Genomic DNA, 20,528 nt, shown 5'->3' on the forward strand with positions numbered 1-20,528 from the left:
GTCTATGAGTGAAAGAGTTGCACACTTTAACATGTTACAAGCGTGACACACGTGGATTTGCCTTTCTCTTACTATACCAGGACATGAACACATGAACTTCATCCACAGAGTTGCTGTAAGTTAATTTTTAGAGCATTTCACTGTTTGAGTGAACCAAACACACTGAAGCTCAAGTGTCTTCGCAACCACCCGTCAAAATAAAATCTGCTTAATTTAAAACGGATGATAAAATAATTAGCTAATATTAACTTTTTAAGCTGTAGTAAACATTATAGTATACTTTTGTATATTTGAACCTTTCAACAGTAAATATTATAGTACACAAAATGTTTACTGCAGTTTATTGTATACTACAGTATTTTTATGGACAAATGCATTTACTGTATAGTAAAGCATTGAAAATGCAGAACTCCGATAAATTTTACAGGAAGAAACCTGATTTATCCATTTGAATAACGTTAATGTCCATTTTCAGTTACCTGTGTTTATTTATGAGATGACCTGCACTTGTTAAAGATGATAAAAGACGTATACTTGTGCTACAAAATTTTGGCCTGTGCTACAAAACTTAAACCTCTGTAGCATCAGTGCTTGTGCAAAAAAAAGTTAGCGTTCAGCCCTGCATCAGTATTGTAGTGCATTAATCATTATGCAATAATAACAGAGTGTTGATCTTTATATTTATAAAAATGATTGCAACATATTGAGATATTAAAGCCCAAAATGTACCCCTTACCCTAAACCTAAACTTTATGAATAAAAATGAATTTTACGTCTTAAATCCACTTTATTAATTAGTTACGGGGCAGTGTTTGCTTGCTCACCGGGAGACTGCATTTATTTATTAATTAGATATTTATTAGAATGATCTTGATTGTTCTTTAAACACTGTGCACTGTGCTGTGTTTTACCTTTGTGTTTTTCTGTTTTTCCTGTTTGCTCCTGTAAAGCTGCTTTGGAACAATGCACATTGTGAAAAGCACTATATAAATAAACTTGAATTTAATTTAATTGAATTAATAAAAACAAATGCCTTTGTGACCTAAAATGTGACTGAAAAGAGTGTTTTCAGCGAGGGGAACTCCAGTCTCCAGAGCCAAAGCAATACAGAGTTTACACCTTACGCCACTGGAGTCGCTGTTCGAAATGGTGTCGTTCTTGCACTTTCTCTATTCCTATCACATATTTGTGGGTGGAGCTAGTGCACATAGTCTCTGCCAAAAGGCGGGCTATTTGTACTCTGTGCATTTTAAATAACGTAGTATCTATTTACACGATGTTAATAATAAAATTAATTCAACACTCACCTTAAACAATATAGAAGATATAAATGGATAATGAATGGCATATATCAGATAACTGGTATTGGAAAAAATTATCAGAAAAAGTTCAAAGTTTGTATTAAAAAGTTTGTGAGAATGCTTTACTCGAGACACATTAGAACATTAGAGAATATTTCCTCAAAAGACTTCAGCAGATGTCTTAAAGCTCATTGGTGTTAATGAGTAAATATTAGAATAAATGATTACTTTTACATGATTTCATGTCTTTCAATTTGGTTTCCTTTAGATATTCCAGCCGCTACAAAGCACGTAAGATTTCTAAAAGCCATTCACAGTCACAACCGCATACCTCTCATACAGGAAACTGTGATGTGGGAGAGGGCACACACTCACAACGTCCAGCATTACCTTCAGTGCTCTGTAACAGGAGGAAAGTGGTCTCTATTGTAGTCTTTCAATAAGTGGAGGCAAGTGGGCTTGTACCTTATAACAAATTGTGCGCAGATTTTCCGGTCATGAATGTACATATGAACACATTTTTTTTAAGATCCAGTTATACTGTATGGTCAATGTTATTCACAGATCTTTTGAAGTTTCAGCAGCTTTTCTTCGTAAAAGAATTTTTTGGGACAACATCATTGTTGACCCGGGACAACTTTTTAATCAACCAATCAGAATTAAAGGATAGGTTCACAGCTCCTGTGAAGTTTAAGCTTACAACCAGGGTTAGTTACTCGTGAACCATTGCTGTTCCTATTATTTCTATCATCTTTCATGGTTTAAGGGATAGGTTACGGTTAAGGTTTGGGATGGGTATAAGCTTTTTACAAAAATAAACCGTATTCTACTCCATGAACATTTCTCAATTGGCTAAATCTTTTTGCAGCCTCATTTGTGTTTTTCCTTTCATTTCTTCATAGGGAAGTTAATAAAATGTCAGTTGTTTATTTACACGTCTAGAAGCTTATCATAACAAGTCATATACAATAACAAAAATTAATCATAACATTACAAGTCACCAGCTAATGAATGGTTTATTAGCAAAAACAGATTTCAACAAACTTGATTTTTTATATGATTGAATATATGACTGTGTATTTTGGGTGATTTTGTATTACTTATCCAAAAAACATGACTGCAGTTTGATTGATATTAATTGAAATGCACAATAAATACTTGATTTAAAAAAAAAAACGAAAGTTAACTGTTATGGCAAATGAGCTCTTCGTATCCATTTTATATGATGGAAACAAGCATAGGATGCTCAACCAGGTTCATCAGAAAGACTAGGCTGGTTGACCATCTACAGAATAGTAAAAGTTGCTAGTAAACATCATGTCTACACCAGTCCACAATCTATTGTATACTGGCACCAAACCACCAACCTACATAATACAGCATGGTAGTGCTAGTCTGAACTTGTCATTTCAGGTGGGACCTCATGGAACATCTAAGGACATGTCAGGAATAGCTCTATTATTTATTACATTTCAGGATTTTTAGAAAGTCAACTAGATGACATTTAAACATCATAATACATAACACTGAAAAGCACAGATTTGACTATCAGACTGCAGTTGTACCAGCAAATATCAGAAACTCTAATACATTCAATAACACACATTTTTTCAAGACCAACAATCTAATTTACTTACTAGAACCAACATCACATGCAACACGAGAAAGCCAAGAGTCAGATACAGTAAATGACAAGGGTGAGAGGTTCACCTCTGTCACCTTTACAACCCTACCAGCACCCTTCATTATCCTCTGTGCATCCAAGCACACGCACTCAATCTAATTCACATGAGGAACGGAGGGATGTACCTGTAGGGGATCCAGTCAGACAAGTGTTTGGAGCTCATGTCTGTGTGGGTCGATGGGCTTCAGAGCACAGGGGGAGGGTCACGCAGTAGGACAGAAGATACGATGCCAGTGAGTCCATGAAGCCAAACCGTCCCCTGCACATATACACACCTCTCCCTCCGCTGTCTAGAAACCCTCCGTCACTTCCATCCACACAACCTCCTGCATGCAGTCCACAATGGATCTTCTTCACTCAGGCATCGCGAGCTCGGATTGGCAGCGGTTCTCTCACATGAGCGGTTTCAGTCACGGACTATCTGATTCTCAGTTATTCTTTTGTTTGCTGTCACTATCCGTTTCTCTTCATTGTCTGTGCTTTGCTCATCCTCACACATTGCTCTGTGTACTGTGGGTCTCACTGTCTCTCAGCTGTACCTCGTACAGACTGCCTGCCTCCCTGCCTCCCTCCCTCTCTCTCTCTCTCTCTCTCTCGCTCTCATTCTCACTCTTGCTCACCCTCTCTCTCTTTCTCTCTCAGACCGCTGTCATTATAACCTTACAGCCCCAAGAAGACAACACCATATAAGAGTGAATCCCTTTTGTCTAGCTGCTTTGATGTTCGTTGCAACACTCCGCCGTGCACAGGCACACACATACTCCGAATGCTCTGAATAGCAGGAGGTTAAAATGTGTTTTCTGAGCCATGATTTATTCATCCCTTCATTGAGCTCCGGCCTCATTAACATGGGACAGAGCAGCTCAGTTGTAATTGTCTTTGATTTAACATGCTGAATCCAAACTCACCGCACCATTTTGTTTTCGCTGATTGGCTTCCCTTGATTTTGTTTGCTACTCTTGATACTTCATCAGTTAAATGAGGAAATTACTTCATGTACATATTTAAAATGAGAGTTATCTTGCACCTTTATTGTTTGGCACCTAGCTCAAAGGCGAATGAAATAATGGGTATTGTATTTTTAAGATGAAACTTCATCATCAACAAGATGATATTCATACTTCAATAGGGGTGCTGCAAAGGCAAACAATGAGCATTTTCAAAATGGCATTTATGCGCCCTTGAAGGGCCCTTTGAGAAGGGGATGTCGTTTTTAGGGGCGTTCCAAACTGAAGTGTACACCTGAATGCCTTCACAAAGGGCCCTTTCAAAAGTCCGTTAACGAAGGGTACATGTCACGGTCACTTCAAGGAAGCAAATACGGAGTGGGATTTTGATGTTACCTACAAATGTAAGCACAATGAGTTTTTGTCAGATGATTTAAGATGGTTAAAATGTAGTATAAGATTATTTAGTAAATAGGAAATGTTTAATATGTTCAATAGCTACTTGTTCCTTTATAATATATTTCCTTTTTAAATACCGGGGGAGTGAAAAAACAAGGTGAAATAAGACATAATTAGACAAAATTCAACAATAAATATTACATATATTGTTTATTTTCAACATCTGAGTGCTGATTTAGAGTGCACGTGCGGTATTGTCAAAGTAACATTTGGCGAGTCGTTCCCTTAGTGAAGGGAGTTCCAAACACATGCATGAGAGACAGTTATGCCCTATACCCTTCAAAAAGTTCACTTCAAGGGCTCAGCCCTTCGTAGGGAGTAGGACATAGGGATGCTCACTTCCGTTTGGAAAATGCCCAATATGTAATTTTAAGCAAACATAATGCAGACCAGGGCTCCTTAAAACGAACTGGAACTAACGTTTCCAGGTTTTGAATGATTTGTCCTTTCGTTTTTGCGTTAAGTGCACTCCCGTGAGCAGTCGTGTTACTTTCTAATATCCTCAGTAGCCTGAAGCACATTCTGTTTAACAGTATATCAGCTTCCTTATCTCTCCTCTGAACCGTCTCATCTTTCTTAGTGACATACTTAGTCATGTTGATTTAGTGCATGGTTCATGCACACACTCTTCTGTGATCATAAAATGCTGTCAGTGTTTTATCCTCCGTGTATCTATGCATGTGGGTGTGCTGTTTGTTGTTATCAATACTATAATATTTACCAAGGAGGTTGTTTAGAAATTAACCTCAGATTGGAGAAACAATGCTTGAATTTCCAACAAACATTGAGCAACTGAACAAGAAATATCCAAAATTCTGCAATTTAAAAATATCCAAAGACGGAGACACTTGGAGAACGATGCAATCAGAGACACAGCAGCAAACCAGCAGTGCATTAGTGTCCCATGTAGGAAAAATAAAATGAACAGCAAACCCCAACAGTGAACGTACCTTAACACTGACAGTGTATCGAAACTTAGATGATAACAGTGCCACACAGAAAACTAAAAAGAAGATATTTTGCAGGATGCTGGTAACTAAACAACATTGGCCCCCATTTACTTCAATTGTATTTCTCGAAATATCTTCTCGTGTTTCACAGACAAAAGTCATATACAAGATTTAAATGACATGAGGATAAATATATACTAAATTTTTTTTTGCCGAACTATTCTTTAATATGCTTAAAATGATTGACAACGTTCTTTTGATTGTCAAAACAAAGAATCTTAACATCGCCTGCAGCCACCATTAAGATAAAAGTACACTTAAATAAATCTTAGAACTGCTTAATACACAGAGGTTGACATATATTCATCCTCATTTTAAGCTCCCCTTGCTAAACGATACATTCAAGGAAAAAAATCTTTAAAGGGACATCTCACCCAAAATTGTCAATTTGGTCTCTCTAGTTGTTCCACACCTGTTTAAATTTCTTTGTTTGATTGAACACAGAAAGATATGTGGAAGAGTGCTTGTCAACAGACAGTTCTTGGACCCCATTGACTACCATAGTAGGAAAAATGACAATGTTAGTCATACAACCACTTGCTTGTGCGGTACCACAGGGTTCAATTCTCTCTCCAGTTTAATTCTCTCTGTTTTTGTTACGAATTGGAGCTATATTTGAGAAACATGGAGTGTATTTCCACTTATATGCAGATGATACTTTGCATTTTCCCTTGCAGCATAGAATGAATTCTTAGGACCATTGTTGGATTGTCTAAATGAATTCCAAGCATGGTTAAAGCAGAAGCTTTTGTTGTTAAACTAGAACAAAACTGAACTTATTCTATTTGGTTTCAAATCAAATGAAGACTATCCCCCTCACTTTGGTTATCTCTCTTCCTATTTTGCAAACTGTGCCAAAAATCTTGGTGTTCTTATTGATTGCAACTTTGGTTTTGAGAAACAAATAAGGGCAAAGGTCAAATCAAGTTTCTTCCATTTTCAGCATTTATCTAAAATCAAACCTCTACTCTCTGTTAAACAGTTTGAACAGATCATTCACTTGTTTGTTCCAAGTCGTTTAGACGATTGTAATTCACTTTATTATGGTATAAATCAGTCCTCTATAATGCGTTTACAGATGGTCCAAATGCTACTGCAAGGATGCTGTCAGGCAGACGGAGGTTCGATCATATCTCGCACATTCTTATTTCATTAAATTGGCTACCAGTCAAATATAGAATTACATTTCAAATTCTAAGTTTTGTTTATAAATCTTTGCATTATAAAGCCCCATCATATCTCTCCGAGGCAATCTCTAATTATAAACCAAATAGGTCGCTAAGATCCAGGAATCTTGGTCTCCTCACTGTTCCCAGTATGTGTTTCCACTGCAGAGGTGATCTTGCCTTCGCTACTGCTGGTCCTAGTCTATGGAATAAACTATCAGTTTACATTAGAGCTGTACCTTCTTTGCCTGTATTTAAATATCTGCTTAAAAGACATATTTTGTCAATAGCTTTTAACTTGTCTTGTCAATTGTTTTGTCTATTGTGCTTCGTTTTGTGTTTTTCTTTTTTCTTAATGTTTTTGTTTTGAGGTGTATTGTACAACACAGAAAGAAAGAAGTGAAAGTGTAAGGCAGCTGGAAAAGTGCTAAGAACTGAGTTTGCTTGTGATGCTGGGACACATAACAATAAAACCAGAACTTGTTGCTAGATCCTGATATCCTGCCCTCTCCTCCAGGGTTGTTGATGCCCAGGAACTGAACCCCCTCTTCTTACCACACCTCTCCCTTCCCCTTCATCTCTTCAGGCCCTGATCACTATGAAACTTACAAAACTGTGTTTATAATGTATTTTAAGTTTGGTCATCGTGTTTGGTATTGTTTTAAAGGTCATGGTGCGATGGGTAAAAGGGTTTATTTCCTTCAAACTTAACAAGAAGAGAGCATCAAATGGGATCTCAATCTCAAATTTACCAGGTCACGGCCCAGGCGATAAGCAGATCCATGGGCAGTGTCATGGTGCTCGAGCGCCACTTATGGCTGACGCTCATGGAGATGGAGGCTCACAAGGTTCCCTTCCTCGACACTCCAATTGCTCCCATGGGCCTCTTCGGACCGGCGGTGGAATTTTTCACGGAAGGGGTTCTCGACTCTAGGTTCTCGCCTACCCAGCCGAAGCCAGCGCTTGCACAGCAGCCGGTGAGAGTATCTCCCTCTGCTAGACAGACGGCACCAAAAGGGGAGACCCGACAGCGATCCTGCTCGGGAAAGCGCTTCCCTCAGCGTTAGGGACCCCGGCCAAAGATCACGCCGGACCCTGCACCTCAGGCACCGCCCTGAGAGTCAGGTGAGGAAGGTCCCAGGTCTCACCGTGGCTGGATCTCTCTCCAAGCGAGCTCTTTTCAGCGCTTTCTGGGTGGCGGCAAAACGATGTGTTCACGCCATGTTGTTAATGTTGGGCCCGTTCTAGCGCCCGCTCTGCAATGCGCTGTTTTAGCAGAAAAAATTATAAAACAAAAAAAGAGCCAGAAAAGAGTACGAAAAACAGCAATCGTCCTCTTTCTCGTACCACGGGAATCAAACCCTCAACTAGACCTGCCTGAAACGCCTTGTGTAACCACACCCTGGCAAATCTACTTCAGTTCGTAACATGATTTGACTAAGACCGCGCAAACTGATACACAAGGTGGGCGTACCTGTCAGTCCAATTGCTTTGGAACCTGATGTTATGATATGGCAATTACGGTAACAATTTTTACATTTCCGTGCAGTATTCGACCAACCGTGCACTAGTGAACTGGCCAATCATAGCACATCTCGCTTTTTAGAGCCATGAGCTTTGTAAAATATCAGCGCGTTTCAGAGAGGTGGAGCAAAGAGGTGATACAAACATGCACGGTATGTGGAAAATACAGCGTTTTTTAACCAACAATAATATTTGTTTTAGCCGCGTCAAATGACCCCTTTAAACTAGTGGACAAAAAGATAAAATCATGTTCTGTTTGACCAGAGCTGTTGGCAAGGACCAGTTCACCTTCCCCGCAGGGGGACCGAGGTCAACAATCGTCCTAGCAGCAATCAAAAACAGCTAACGTGGCAGGATATTGCTAGATCATACGCTCTCCGCTACGCTCCAGCAGAGGAAGAGCAGGTGGAAAACAGCATGGCTGGTAAATATTTGATGGTGTAGTTCTTTGAGGTCACACTATACTAAGTTCAGTGCCTGGGCAGTTCTTAGTGAAAGCAACGTCCACTGCGCTCAAAAATTATGTATCAAGCTGTGTCGGAGGGTTCACGCCACTAACCCGACTGGCTGATTTCCAAAATGAGTCTGTGACCACTGACAGAAATGCTAATTAGATATTGGCTGTTTTTCTGATGTTATGCACTGTGGGGCTTCAGAGCTCTGACTGGGGGTCTCTGTGTAGCATGGCGCAGGCAAGCATTGCCAAGGGTAGCGTGCGGGCAGCTGCAGAACCGGAGTATGAAGAGCTCTGTTAATAATGCAAAGAGTCCATCAGCCATGCAGGACACGAGGTGCCAACGGTTTCTGATGAATGAACATAAATCTACACCGCTTTCTGTGTGACCGAGGATGTGTGTTTGAGCTTTTCTATTAATCTGATCAAATGACACTGTCATTACAAGACAAGTGAGTACGTGTGTATCAGTTTGTGTTGTGTAAGCATTTAGGGATTATTTTAAAACAAGATAAGGCCGTAGTAAAATTATGAAAATGAAGTGATTTTACCAAACATCCCTTACTAAAAACATTACTTGTGTGGATTATGAGACAACACAAAGGCAATGATGTATTTTAAGATATGTCCGTGAAAATTGTGGACATATCATACATTTATTTTAGTCTAGGACTAGTCTAATCCCTGTCTGGGAAACTGCCCCTTAGTGTTCCGATCAAATAGTCCTGCTATTATAAGAATGAGTGAGTGTGTATGAGTGTCCGTACTTATTGTTCTGATGTGTTATTGTGAGAAGTGTGTATCCGAGTATGAGCATGACAAGCTACTATTATAAATTAAAACAAAATATAAAATGATGATTATAACATGGGTCTTATTCCAGATAATATAATCACTGGGGAGAGAAAAAACATGGCAAGGTGAAGAGTCTCTTCGTCTTTTTCTTGCTCTTCATCATCTTGCGTGCTTGGTGAAGTGACTTCACACCAAGCTGCTGATGGTACAACCTTCTTGCTGGCTTTGATTACATTATATATTCCTGCCTCATCTATAACCAATCCTAGGATTTTCCACTTTAATTGGCGATTCATTGATGTTCCAGTTCCTCTAAGGCTGAGTTTTTGTAATGAGCTCGGGGACAAAGGGTCCCAAAATCACATACAATTGGATGAAACCAATAGAAGGAGAAAAAAATCTTATGCACTTCAAAGCTTTTTGTCTCCTATTTATGTCAATAAACAAAACTGGATCACAGATGGACACAAAAATCATTCAAAACTATCAGCTGCAATCCAAAGCAATCTGAAAACCCCTATATTTTACATTTGTTGCGTTTATGAGGATAAATATTAACTGACACCTAATTGAGAATGCATTAGCACTGGCTGGAAATCCCAGACGGGCAGCTGGGCAGTTCGTAAAGGAGGGTCCATGCAAACAGAGGACCCTTTATTTCAAACGAAGGAGTAAATCTTTATGTGGCGAGGAAGGGAGAGAAGAGAGTGAAGGCAAGAAAGAGGAAGTACAAGCATGTGGATAAAAATGGCGTATTGATTCCCTGTGATGAAAATAACTCATGCCTGCACAGGCGTGAATCTTGAGTGACATTTAGACCTTATTCATAGATTACTTATGAAAAAGAGATTGTGAAGTCAAAGGGATGAGTTCTTTGGACTGGAGACCGGACATGTCTCACTGTACTGAACTTGCTATTATCTCCCTTTACAATTTCTTAATATTTTGTCATCCGCTGAATTTTAACATTTTCCATTACTAACATCATTACTTCATAGTATTGACAATAATACTGTTAATATCTATTATACATTTTATTACTTCATACACACATTGTTGTGTATCTGGCTCTGTTAAAACATAATCTAAAGCGAACACCTCTTAAAAGTTCAAAGTAAAGCATTGTTTTTCTCCAGTTCTGTAGCTTGCTCTTTTGCAGTACCCAAGAATCAGTGGGTTGTTAGATTGAATATTCACACAGTAGTCAGAGCACCTTCAGGCGGCTGAGCTTTGATCTGTATAAGATGCAGATCAATGCACCAGCAACATAAGCCACCAGTGTCTACATTAGCTCTCTTAACCAGGGCAAGGCTTTATCCCAAATCACCTGCTCCCTCTTACAATTAATTTAGTGGAACAGAGCTTCAGGTTAAAATACTCAGATTAGAAATGTGTTTCAGCTCTGTAGAGAGCGGTTACATGACTATTATACAAGAGATGATCCTAAGGGAACTGAATACGAACAATGACAATTGCGCTACTACATTTAAAGGATAAGCTTTTAAAATAACCATTTAAAAAATAGTTTAGTTAAAAAATAAATTCTGTGATAATGCCCATGTCATTCCATGTTAACATTATCATATCTCATGTACAAGCGCAGACATTATCTGACAACATTTCTATAAAAGCCAATACATTGTGTCCTAATGGGATATTTTGAATATGAATGAGATTTATGAGCTGTTGTAGAAGGGTTGGTTTAGTAAGTAATTAATAAATTATGATTCAAAGAAGTGCTATATCCTTAAGAAATAAAACTTATTAATTTATTGATCTTCAACCTATTTTAGTTTTTAGCTTGGCAATTTTTAAGTCTTCATAGTCTATAGTAACTAAAGCTCTCAAGCTTCAAAAAGCACTGCAGAAAGACAAAGAAGTTCACATGATGTGTGTCCTATATTGTAAGTCTTCGGAGGCGTTACAGTTTGATTGATGTGTGTGAAAAATAGGGCTGTGGAAATATTCAATCTTCACTATGCAATCTCACTGCTACAATATTGTTGCGATATATGTTTAAATTATTTAGAAAAATACCTAAATATCAGTCAAATTCATCTTACATTTTTTTTCAATTCTCTTTTTTGGTCAATCAATCACATTTACTTAAAACACAGTGTGAGAGTATAGGGAGGCGAAGAGCAATAGCTTGTATCCAATGTTAAGGCAAAATAAAAAAATGGTTAAGAAGTATTTATGAAATAATCATTTGAATTCACATTGCGTTATTGTCAATACCGGTGTATTACGATAATCTAATAAAAATACAGATTTTACTTTAAAAGTTCAAAGTGGATATTTTAGTGGCATCTAGTGGTGAGGTTGCGAGTTGCAGCCAACCCCTCCTTTCCGAACCACTACGGCGGCTTTCACAGGACAAAGATGTTGTCATGTTTTCCCTTCTTTGCTGAAGGAGATAACGTATTTACGAAACGCGCACTATAGACCAGTTTGTCCGTATAGTGCTACTGTAGAAACAACACAGCGAATTCCATGCAAGTCACCATTTTTCTCAGTAAATATATTTCTCAAGGTACTGTTGACATGAAATTTTCACTAGATGTCATTAACATCCCAAATAATCCATACATACCAAGAAAATAAAACCAATGGTTACAAAATGCTAAAAACTTCGATTTGAAAAGACAATATTTTTTTTTAATAACTCAAGTTTATTGATGTGTGTATTTCTGTGTTAAAGGTGTCATGAACTGGCATTTTTTATGGTTTTATACGGTTTCATGAGGTCTACTTGAGACGTCTGTGTGGTTTTTTTTTTTTCATTCAAAAACATCAAAATTAATAAGTAATAGGATATTTTCTACCCGGGTTTTGAGGCTGGTTCGACAAATGCTCGGTTTTAATAGGCGTGCTGCATTGAAGACTTGAAAGTAAACGCCCACTGCTATGATTGGATAGCAGTTTGCATAGTTAACTTAGTTGGAGCCTTGTAATCTCAGTAACAAGGGCGTTTTCAGTTCTGACACTTACAGGATGTTTGCTTGAATTCAATTACCTATTACATAGCAAAAGCTCAGGTTAAAATTAATTTCTTAATTCATGATACCTTTAATAGTTTTGATAAGAGTAATTTCCAGTTTAAACTGAGTTTATTAGCAGACAACACTATTCTCGGATCTGACCTTAAGTTTGGTGAATAGGACTCTTGCATTCATCCATGATTTAGCAAAAGACAAATAGAAGCCTACTATTTAGTTTCTGATTTACTAACGAACAAAAAAAATTCGCTTAACTATATTTGTTTTCATACATTTACATTCATGCATTAGGCAGACGCTATAATTTAAAGCGATTTACATTGCATTGTCCTATACATTTGTTTCTAAGTTGTTAACGCCATGCTCTTACCACTAAACTACAGCAAAGAGCCAAATTATACCCGATTTAGCCAATTATAGATGTGTGTCATCTCTGCACGGCTTTTACGGCATTGTTTCTGGCTTTTGTTCACACAGGGTGCTTTCAGGGACTGATCCCGTTAATGTTACTAGGCCCATTTCTGGAATCACTTTTCGGATCAATCCGGGATCAATCCGTTTGAGTTCATACAGAAGGCACTCTGGCAATTTTATGGCAATTTTTGGGGATCAGAGGTCTGTGTGAATGGGGTTTAAGAGAGCTCTAACATCTATTACCACATCCTCGCTCTTCCTCTCTGATCCCTCTATATTGCACAGTTCCCTATGGGCACAATGCTTTGAATGTTGGTTCATTGGTACCATTAGTTTCGAGGCAACTGAACCTTTGTGAAGGAGATTTAAGGTTATGTGCAGCATGCAGTCGTGGCCAAAAGTATTGGCATAAATTTGTGTTTTGCATAATTTGCTGCTTCGGTTTTTGTAGATTATTTTACCGCATGTTTCTAAGGTATACTGCAGTTGTCTCCAACGTTGTGGCCGCGGGCACATGGTAGCCCTCATTAACTTTTTGAGGTGCCGGTCATGCACAGGTCTCAACAATAAGAGCTGCACATGAATGACGCTCTGGACTATGCCGATCCGGCGAGTGCTGCATCATCATGAAAGTTTAGCATTTGCAGGTGTTTTTAAGCTTTGCCGATGAAAATATATTAAAGTGCAAAAATACGTAAAAGAGAATTAAATTTGATCCCTGTGAGCTTAAGAAGATGTGTGTGCTGTGGGCAAGGATATCAAATGCAAAGATAAATTCTAAAAAAGCTCATAAAAAAGTATGCACTGAATTTAGTTTTTTTTACTGTTTTTGTGTTTTATAAAGTAATTCTGTATGCGTAATTTGATCCTATGAAAAATAAACAACAACACATGTTAAAAGTGACCAATCAAAGGCTCGCAGAAGTCTGCTATTGTCCCGCCTCCAATGTCTCAGAAGTCAGTGTTGAGCAGTTGCGAGAGCATTGAGAGAATTGCAAAGACGAGGATTTTGCAAGGTTTCTTTTCGTGCAGAGATACTGAGAGATTTTTAATGACTTTTGTACAATTTCACTTTGAAGATAAGTTGCACTTTGTTATTTTCGACCACATCAGTAGGGACGAAAGTAACACACAGGTGGGTCAGAAGTAACAATAATATAAGCTAAAAAAAATTGTGATACTCTGGTTTTTATTCATTTAACTGACTATGACCTTGTTAATATGAAACTTCAAACATTGTATGTCTTTTATCCTTGCAAAAAAATATTAAGTGACAAAATCACATGATATTAGGCAGCAAGTTCAAAGGTTGCGTGCTGAACGTGCATCAAAGCTTGGAATGCAAATGTAGTCAGGGCTCTGAGTAAATCGCTATGTTACTTTCGTCCCCGCTCTAACTAAGGAATCACAGCACGTTTAAAAAAAATTATATTAATATTTTTATTATAAAATGATTACAGCTGAAGTAAAGAAGCATAAATAAGATGTGACAATTCTGGGGTCTTCTGTAGAGGTAACTTGAACCCTGTGGTGACTTGAATATTTGAAAGGCAATTTTAACTTTCTTATAATTATTGCGGATCCAATATTTGAACATTCGTGTACATCCCTAGTTAAGAGCCTCACTGAAACCAGACAAAGTGAACATGTTAATTTTCCTCGCACAAAACATGAAGATTATTCTCTTAACCGGCCCAGTAGTTGTACAACAGCCGAACACTTGTACTATAGGCTAGCCCTATATTCCTTTTTTATGTTGCACTTTGAAAAAAAATTTTTTTTTAAGTTAGCCTCATTAATAGTTAAATAATAGCATATAATGAAAAAAATATTACAAATAGTGGATTTGTGGAGCTGTGTGGTTGGGTGCGATTAACCACCAAACTGATTATTTGTTCAGTATTCAGCGCAGAAAGAAACAAAAAGTAGAAATTGATCGTAACAAAAAATAGAAACCTTAAAAGTTAAGTGTAACAAAATATAATGCATCACACAGTTTAAAGTTTCTCATTATATCCAACAAGTAGCCCTCTAGAAGATTTTATTTCTTCAGATAGCCCACGCTTACAAAACCCCTGGTATACTGGGTATCTTAATTTTGCACATCTTTAGTTTTAAAAAGCGTTTATTGGCAAAAACATAACATATGCAAAGAGTCAATATTCACAGCGTTGGGCCTGGTTTCTCACAACCTTTGTAATTCGCTCTGGCATGCTTTATATTAGCTTCTGGGCCAAATCCTGACTGATGGCGAATGTTTCTTGCCTGATTAATGCTTCTTGTTGATTACAATTTGTGGGTTTCTGACTATCCACTCACTTCTTGAGGATACGTAACATGTTCTCTGTATGGGATTGACATCTGGGGAGTTGCTTCTAGTCTATAATAATAATAATCTATAAACTATGTGAATGAAAACCACAACAGCTGAAGCAGAAATGTTGTAAAAACACAGCATTTACATCACTGCCAATACTTTTGGCCACAACTGTACACTCCTACTGAAATGGACTTATGCCAAGCTTGAACTAGCAACGTGAACAAATTCACAAATGCACACACTTCGGTGCAGTGCAGGCGAGTGCAGGCGAGTGGAACAGACACACATGGATGGTTGTAACCTCAGGCTTAGTGACGGTGCACTACCACTTGCCCTAGATCTGCAACAGAACTTACATAACATATGAAGGCAGAGTTTATGCTTTAAATCACACAGTACATTCATCTTTGTTTTTCATTCACTTTCCTTGCCTTTAATAGTCTACAGAACCTTAAGTAGCTTTAAGTGAAAGTTAATTTCCATTTCATCAAAGCAGCAGCACAGCATACCGGCAACTGCAGCACAGGTGAGTGAACCAGAGGGCACAAGGTGATTATTGTCTCCCCTGCAACACCTCTCTCTACACTTTTAAACATTACACTCTAACTGGCAGTCCACAAACCCCCAGCTTCTCTCTGCCTTCACTCTGAAATATGTGCATGCATTAACAATGATGCAAGGTCAAAAATGTCACTGGTGCAGTAGACCTAAATAGGTCCCATCTGTCAGTCTGACAACTACAGCTACAACTGAATAAACGGAGTGGATCTAACCCATGCAGATATGTAATGACATGTAAAAACACAAGTTTTACATTCAGCAAGGTAAATTCACGTTGATTGGGATACTCTTATTTTAAACCTGAATTCCCAGAATTTAACATACTAATCGAACAACTTAAAGGAACAATACAGGGTTTTTAGGAGGATCGATTGATAGAAATTCAATAGAATATACATAACTATTTCTTCAGGGGTATATAAAGACCTTACATAATAAACTGTTATGTTTCTAATAACTTAGAATAAGCTGTTTATATCTACCTACAGAGCAGCCCTACATACATTGAATTCGCCGCCATGTTTTGTTCAGCAGCCCTAAACGATCCGTTTCACCACTATACTGCAGGGGAGAGGAAACGTGCATTGTAGAGTTTGTCTATAGTGGTGAAACGGATCGTGGATTCCTTGATCCGTACGGATCGTACTCCACGGTTCTGAACGCAAGTGACCCGCGGATTAATTGTACGTTTATTCATCATTGAGTAAGAGAGTAAAACGCGCTCTCTCTACAGTTTTAGCGCCAACGTGCTCTCGCTCTCCAGTATCTGGAAGAATAGCCTACAATATTAAAGCAGTTCCAGATAAACAATGACGCTCAAAACTGCTCCGTCACACAGCTTATCAAAAACAACAACAAAACCTTGGTTCTTACAAACAGAAAAACCAACGTTACTCCTATTTATACAAATCAAAGCAACCTCCTCAGGTGTGATTTTAAGACAATCTTTCACTCCAACGACTCTCTGCTGCAAAGTGTCTCTATTGATATATATGAGTGTATCTGCTAAAAGCCGTAGTACCGCTGGTCCTAACGCATCTCTGCTGGAAAGTATCTCTATTGATATATATATATGAGTATCTCTGCTAAAGGCCTTAGTACCGCGGGTCTGCTTGAAAGACTCCTGCTGGAAAGGTCCAAGCTTCCACAGACCTTTTATTTTATGTAATAAATAAGACATCTCTCCTTCTACAGTCTTTCTAATGCCCGCATTATCTCTTCCCTGCATCAACGTGAGAACAACATCTTTTTATACTATGGTGGCCACCGTCGTGTTTGGACGGAGCGATTCGTTGCAAATCTATAATACAACGCTAGTGGCCGTTGCTCAAAAACTGCACTTTTAAAGGCAAATGCCACATAAAAATGAAAATTCTGTCATCATTTACTCACCCTTGTGTTGTTCAAAATCATTATAAATTTCTTTATTCCAAATAACACCGTGAAAGTTATTTGGAAGAATGCTTCCAACCAAACAGGTCTTGGACACATTGACTACCATATTAGTAAAATGATTGCTTCATTTTTGCGTCATTTTTATTTATTATTCTGTCGAACAGAAAATTAGATATTTTGAAGAATTTAGGAAAGCAAATATTTATGGAGCACATTTGACTACGACTGAAGTTTTTCCTACTATGGTTTTTCCTTCGTCCCAGAAATGTCCGTTTCTGGAACATCCAAATTTGTCTTCACCAGAACAAAGAGATTTATACAGGTTGAACTAGAGGGAGGTAATTCATTTTTGGGTAAACTATCCCTTCAAACTTCACATATATACATATGTCTCTAACAAATGCCAAATCATTTACACTACATATTTCAAGTGACCCAATTCTGATTATTTCCTTCTAAGATAGGACATGACCCATGAACATGTAATCGGGATAAATACACTTGGATTACAATATTGTCAGATTGCTCAAAGCTTTTCCAAATCTTTTCTTTGAACTGTTTTGCAAAGTATTTTTAGAACAAGTTGTGTTTAGCAGTGGTTCTAATACAAGAAATTGGCTAAATGGGTGACTTGGGAGCCCATTGAACAATAACATCTGCAACCTGTTTGGTGATTCAAAACCAACAGTCATGAGAAGAGTAAGAACCAGCCTTCCTGCTTCAATCTCACTGAAGAAACAAGAAGACCTAGTTGTTTTATTAGTTCTGAATATTGTGAGAAGGTTTGAAGCTTCTCTAAAGGCAAATTGTCCAATACCTCATTCATAATAATTAAAAATAAATATTCCCTGAGTTTATATTTTGTCCATCTCCTGTAAATAAATATTATTGTATATAAATATTCATATATGGCCATACAGTATATCAGATTTCTGTATGGGAAGTATGCCATATTGTATATACAAGGCTTTTGCTAAAATACTTTTTTCCCAGAACTGAGAAAAGATTTTAGGAATTCAAATGTTGACTATCAGCCTTTAAGATGCACATGGTTGGGTGAAAACTTCCACAAAAAAAAAACTTTCAACTTGAATCTACCTTAGGGATATCATCTACGACACAGCTGCAAAAATGCAGAGTTTTCAGAAATGGCACTGAAAAAACTCAGCCTCATTTTTCATATCCAGTCTAACGCACGAAGATTATGAACTGCTGTAAGCAGACAAGTTTTTTAACACAAACCTAATATAGACTCCCTTTAAAGTGATATATGTTGAGGTAACAACTATAGACTTAAATAACTCCTGTGATTGTTACAGTGATTGTAGAACTCTGATTAAGACAATCCAATATAAAAACACATCTTTACATTTACATTACATTCATATATCTGACAGATGCTTTTATCCAAAACAACCTACAGTGTATTGTACTATACATTTGTTTCGGAGTATGTGCAATCCCTGGGATCTAACCCATGTCCTTGGCGTTGCTAGTGCCATACTGTAACCACTGAGCTACAGGAAAGCTGTAACATCACGTAATGAAAAGTGTTATTTCTAATCAATAATCCATTAAGATAGCTATTGACATACTTTTAAGTTCACTGTAAACCTATATGATTTTGCACTTTCCATTACCTCGCTGAACCAAGTACAAAGAAGACCCACTCCTAGGTGCAGCTAATTTGAGTTACCATGGTAACTTCTATGGGGCACGGTTGTCAAGGAAATGTAGGAAATGAAGAACAAAAAAAACAGATATACAGTTATCCAAGACACAAACAATGTAATATAATGAAATTTACATTGTCAATATGGACTCTTTTAATGTAACGTCAAGTGTAATGGTCATGTTTTAGGTAGCTTTTACATTCATTTCCATTGTCATCACAGTAGGAAATAGATTAGTGTAGCTAGCCATTAAATATCCACAATAGAGGCTGTTTTTCTTCCTGAACACCAACTCATTTCACCTTTAATTTAGTCCGTGCCATCGCCACATTATTTATTCATTATCACACACTCATTTTTAATAAATGTCCAGTGTATCTCCTTCCAGTGGCTATTGTGACTGTTACAGATGGCTACTGTTACAGCCTCACTCCAGAACAGCCAGGGTAAACATATAAACATAAAAATACCAGCAACTACCAGACCCAGCAAATATTCCAGCTGGTACGTCACCTGACATTTACAGCTTTCTGTCAGTTCTACTTACTCTTCAGGAGATTTGCGAGAACATTAGGTTTAAGAGGAGAGTTAGAAGAAAAATAGATTAGCCTGGTATGAAAACAATGAAAGTGTAGAAATATCCTCATTAATATATGTGTGTTATACAGTATTGTCAACTGGTACTAATGAGATGACATCTTTATTACGTCTAGCTGCCTCATCTGACACTTGCACGGCCACACCGTAGCTCACAGCCATGGCAACAAGCCACTAATTACTGCAAGAGAAAAAGACACACAGTGTCACCCTTAATGGAGCACATCATGTGCACCCATTGGCCCCTTTGCTTTTGTAGCTGTATTCACATGTTGAGATCAGCTATGAAAGGACATGCCTTATCACATCACTGCAGGGACGCAACACATCACGTAGAAATGTAGAGCAAGAGTCTGCTAATAATGCAAAATAATGAATGCATCTCCATGGCATGTGTTGAATTTTAAAATGTAAATAGTGATAAATAAATGCATATGTTTATTATTTTAAAGCATGTATAAGGTATTCTTTATCAACCCACAGTATATAGTTGGCTCTTTAATGACATCTAGTGGCAGGATATAAAAATACGCACACAATACCATATTTATACTAAAGGCTTTTATTGAGATATCAGCAGATCACAGGTGAACACATTGACATTTCTGAAAATAAGCATACAGTAATTGATATGAGGAATTGAAATTTCAAGTATCTGATTCGTATTTTTTGATTCCTATTCTGAATTGGAATTTCTTTCCGATTCCCAACCCTATTTAGGTCTGGCCTTTATGCAGAAGTGTAAAGATCTTCCACATTAGACTAAATCTGTCATTTCTTTTAAAATTTGCTTTGTGCACAGGGGCATTGTCATGTTGGAAAAGTTAAGTGCCCTAACTACCAAACAATTGCTATTCAATCAGAAGCACACAATTCTCTTAATGATGTTTAATTAACAAAGTTCGGGAGGAGCAGGAGCAGATGGCTGGTTCGCTATCAGCAATCACAGCTTCTACCCTATCAGCTCAAGAGAGAACAACTATAAATAGAAAAAGCTGTCTTGCCTGCATTCGCTCTACAGTCTTCAAGCATCCCTTCACTACCCCGGCTCCTCACCACGAGCCCGTTTCCTCCTGCAGGTAAACGAGGGGAGGACTCTGGGTTTGGGCTCAGACTCAGAGCCAACTCCTCGAACAGCACGCCACATATGCATACCCTTCAACCTGCATTATTATTAATACCTGCACAGGCGAACTCATGAAATGTAAGTATATGCTGAGGCCTTAAGA

General features: G+C 37.9%; 1 protein-coding gene across 5 annotated transcripts in view; it reads right to left on the minus strand.

Moving 5' to 3' along the window:
- The window catches only part of tub (TUB bipartite transcription factor), a 75,582-nt gene that overhangs the window by 34,210 nt on the left and 20,844 nt on the right, over positions 1–20,528 (minus strand). For 2 of the 5 annotated variants that reach the window (XM_056752068.1, XM_056752059.1), the window contains exon 1: positions 3,111–3,512. The exons of the other annotated variants lie outside the window; for them this stretch is intronic. Coding sequence is in view for 1 of the 2 variants with exons in the window: in XM_056752059.1 (XP_056608037.1) it covers positions 3,111–3,148 (38 nt within the window). In the remaining variant the exon portion in view is untranslated. Of the gene's footprint in view, positions 1–3,110; positions 3,513–20,528 lie in introns of those variants that run through there. 5 annotated transcript variants of the gene reach the window in all.

The sequence above is a fragment of the Triplophysa dalaica genome, chromosome 1 (assembly GCF_015846415.1).
Source record: "Triplophysa dalaica isolate WHDGS20190420 chromosome 1, ASM1584641v1, whole genome shotgun sequence".
Classification (NCBI taxonomy): Eukaryota; Metazoa; Chordata; class Actinopteri; order Cypriniformes; family Nemacheilidae; genus Triplophysa; species Triplophysa dalaica.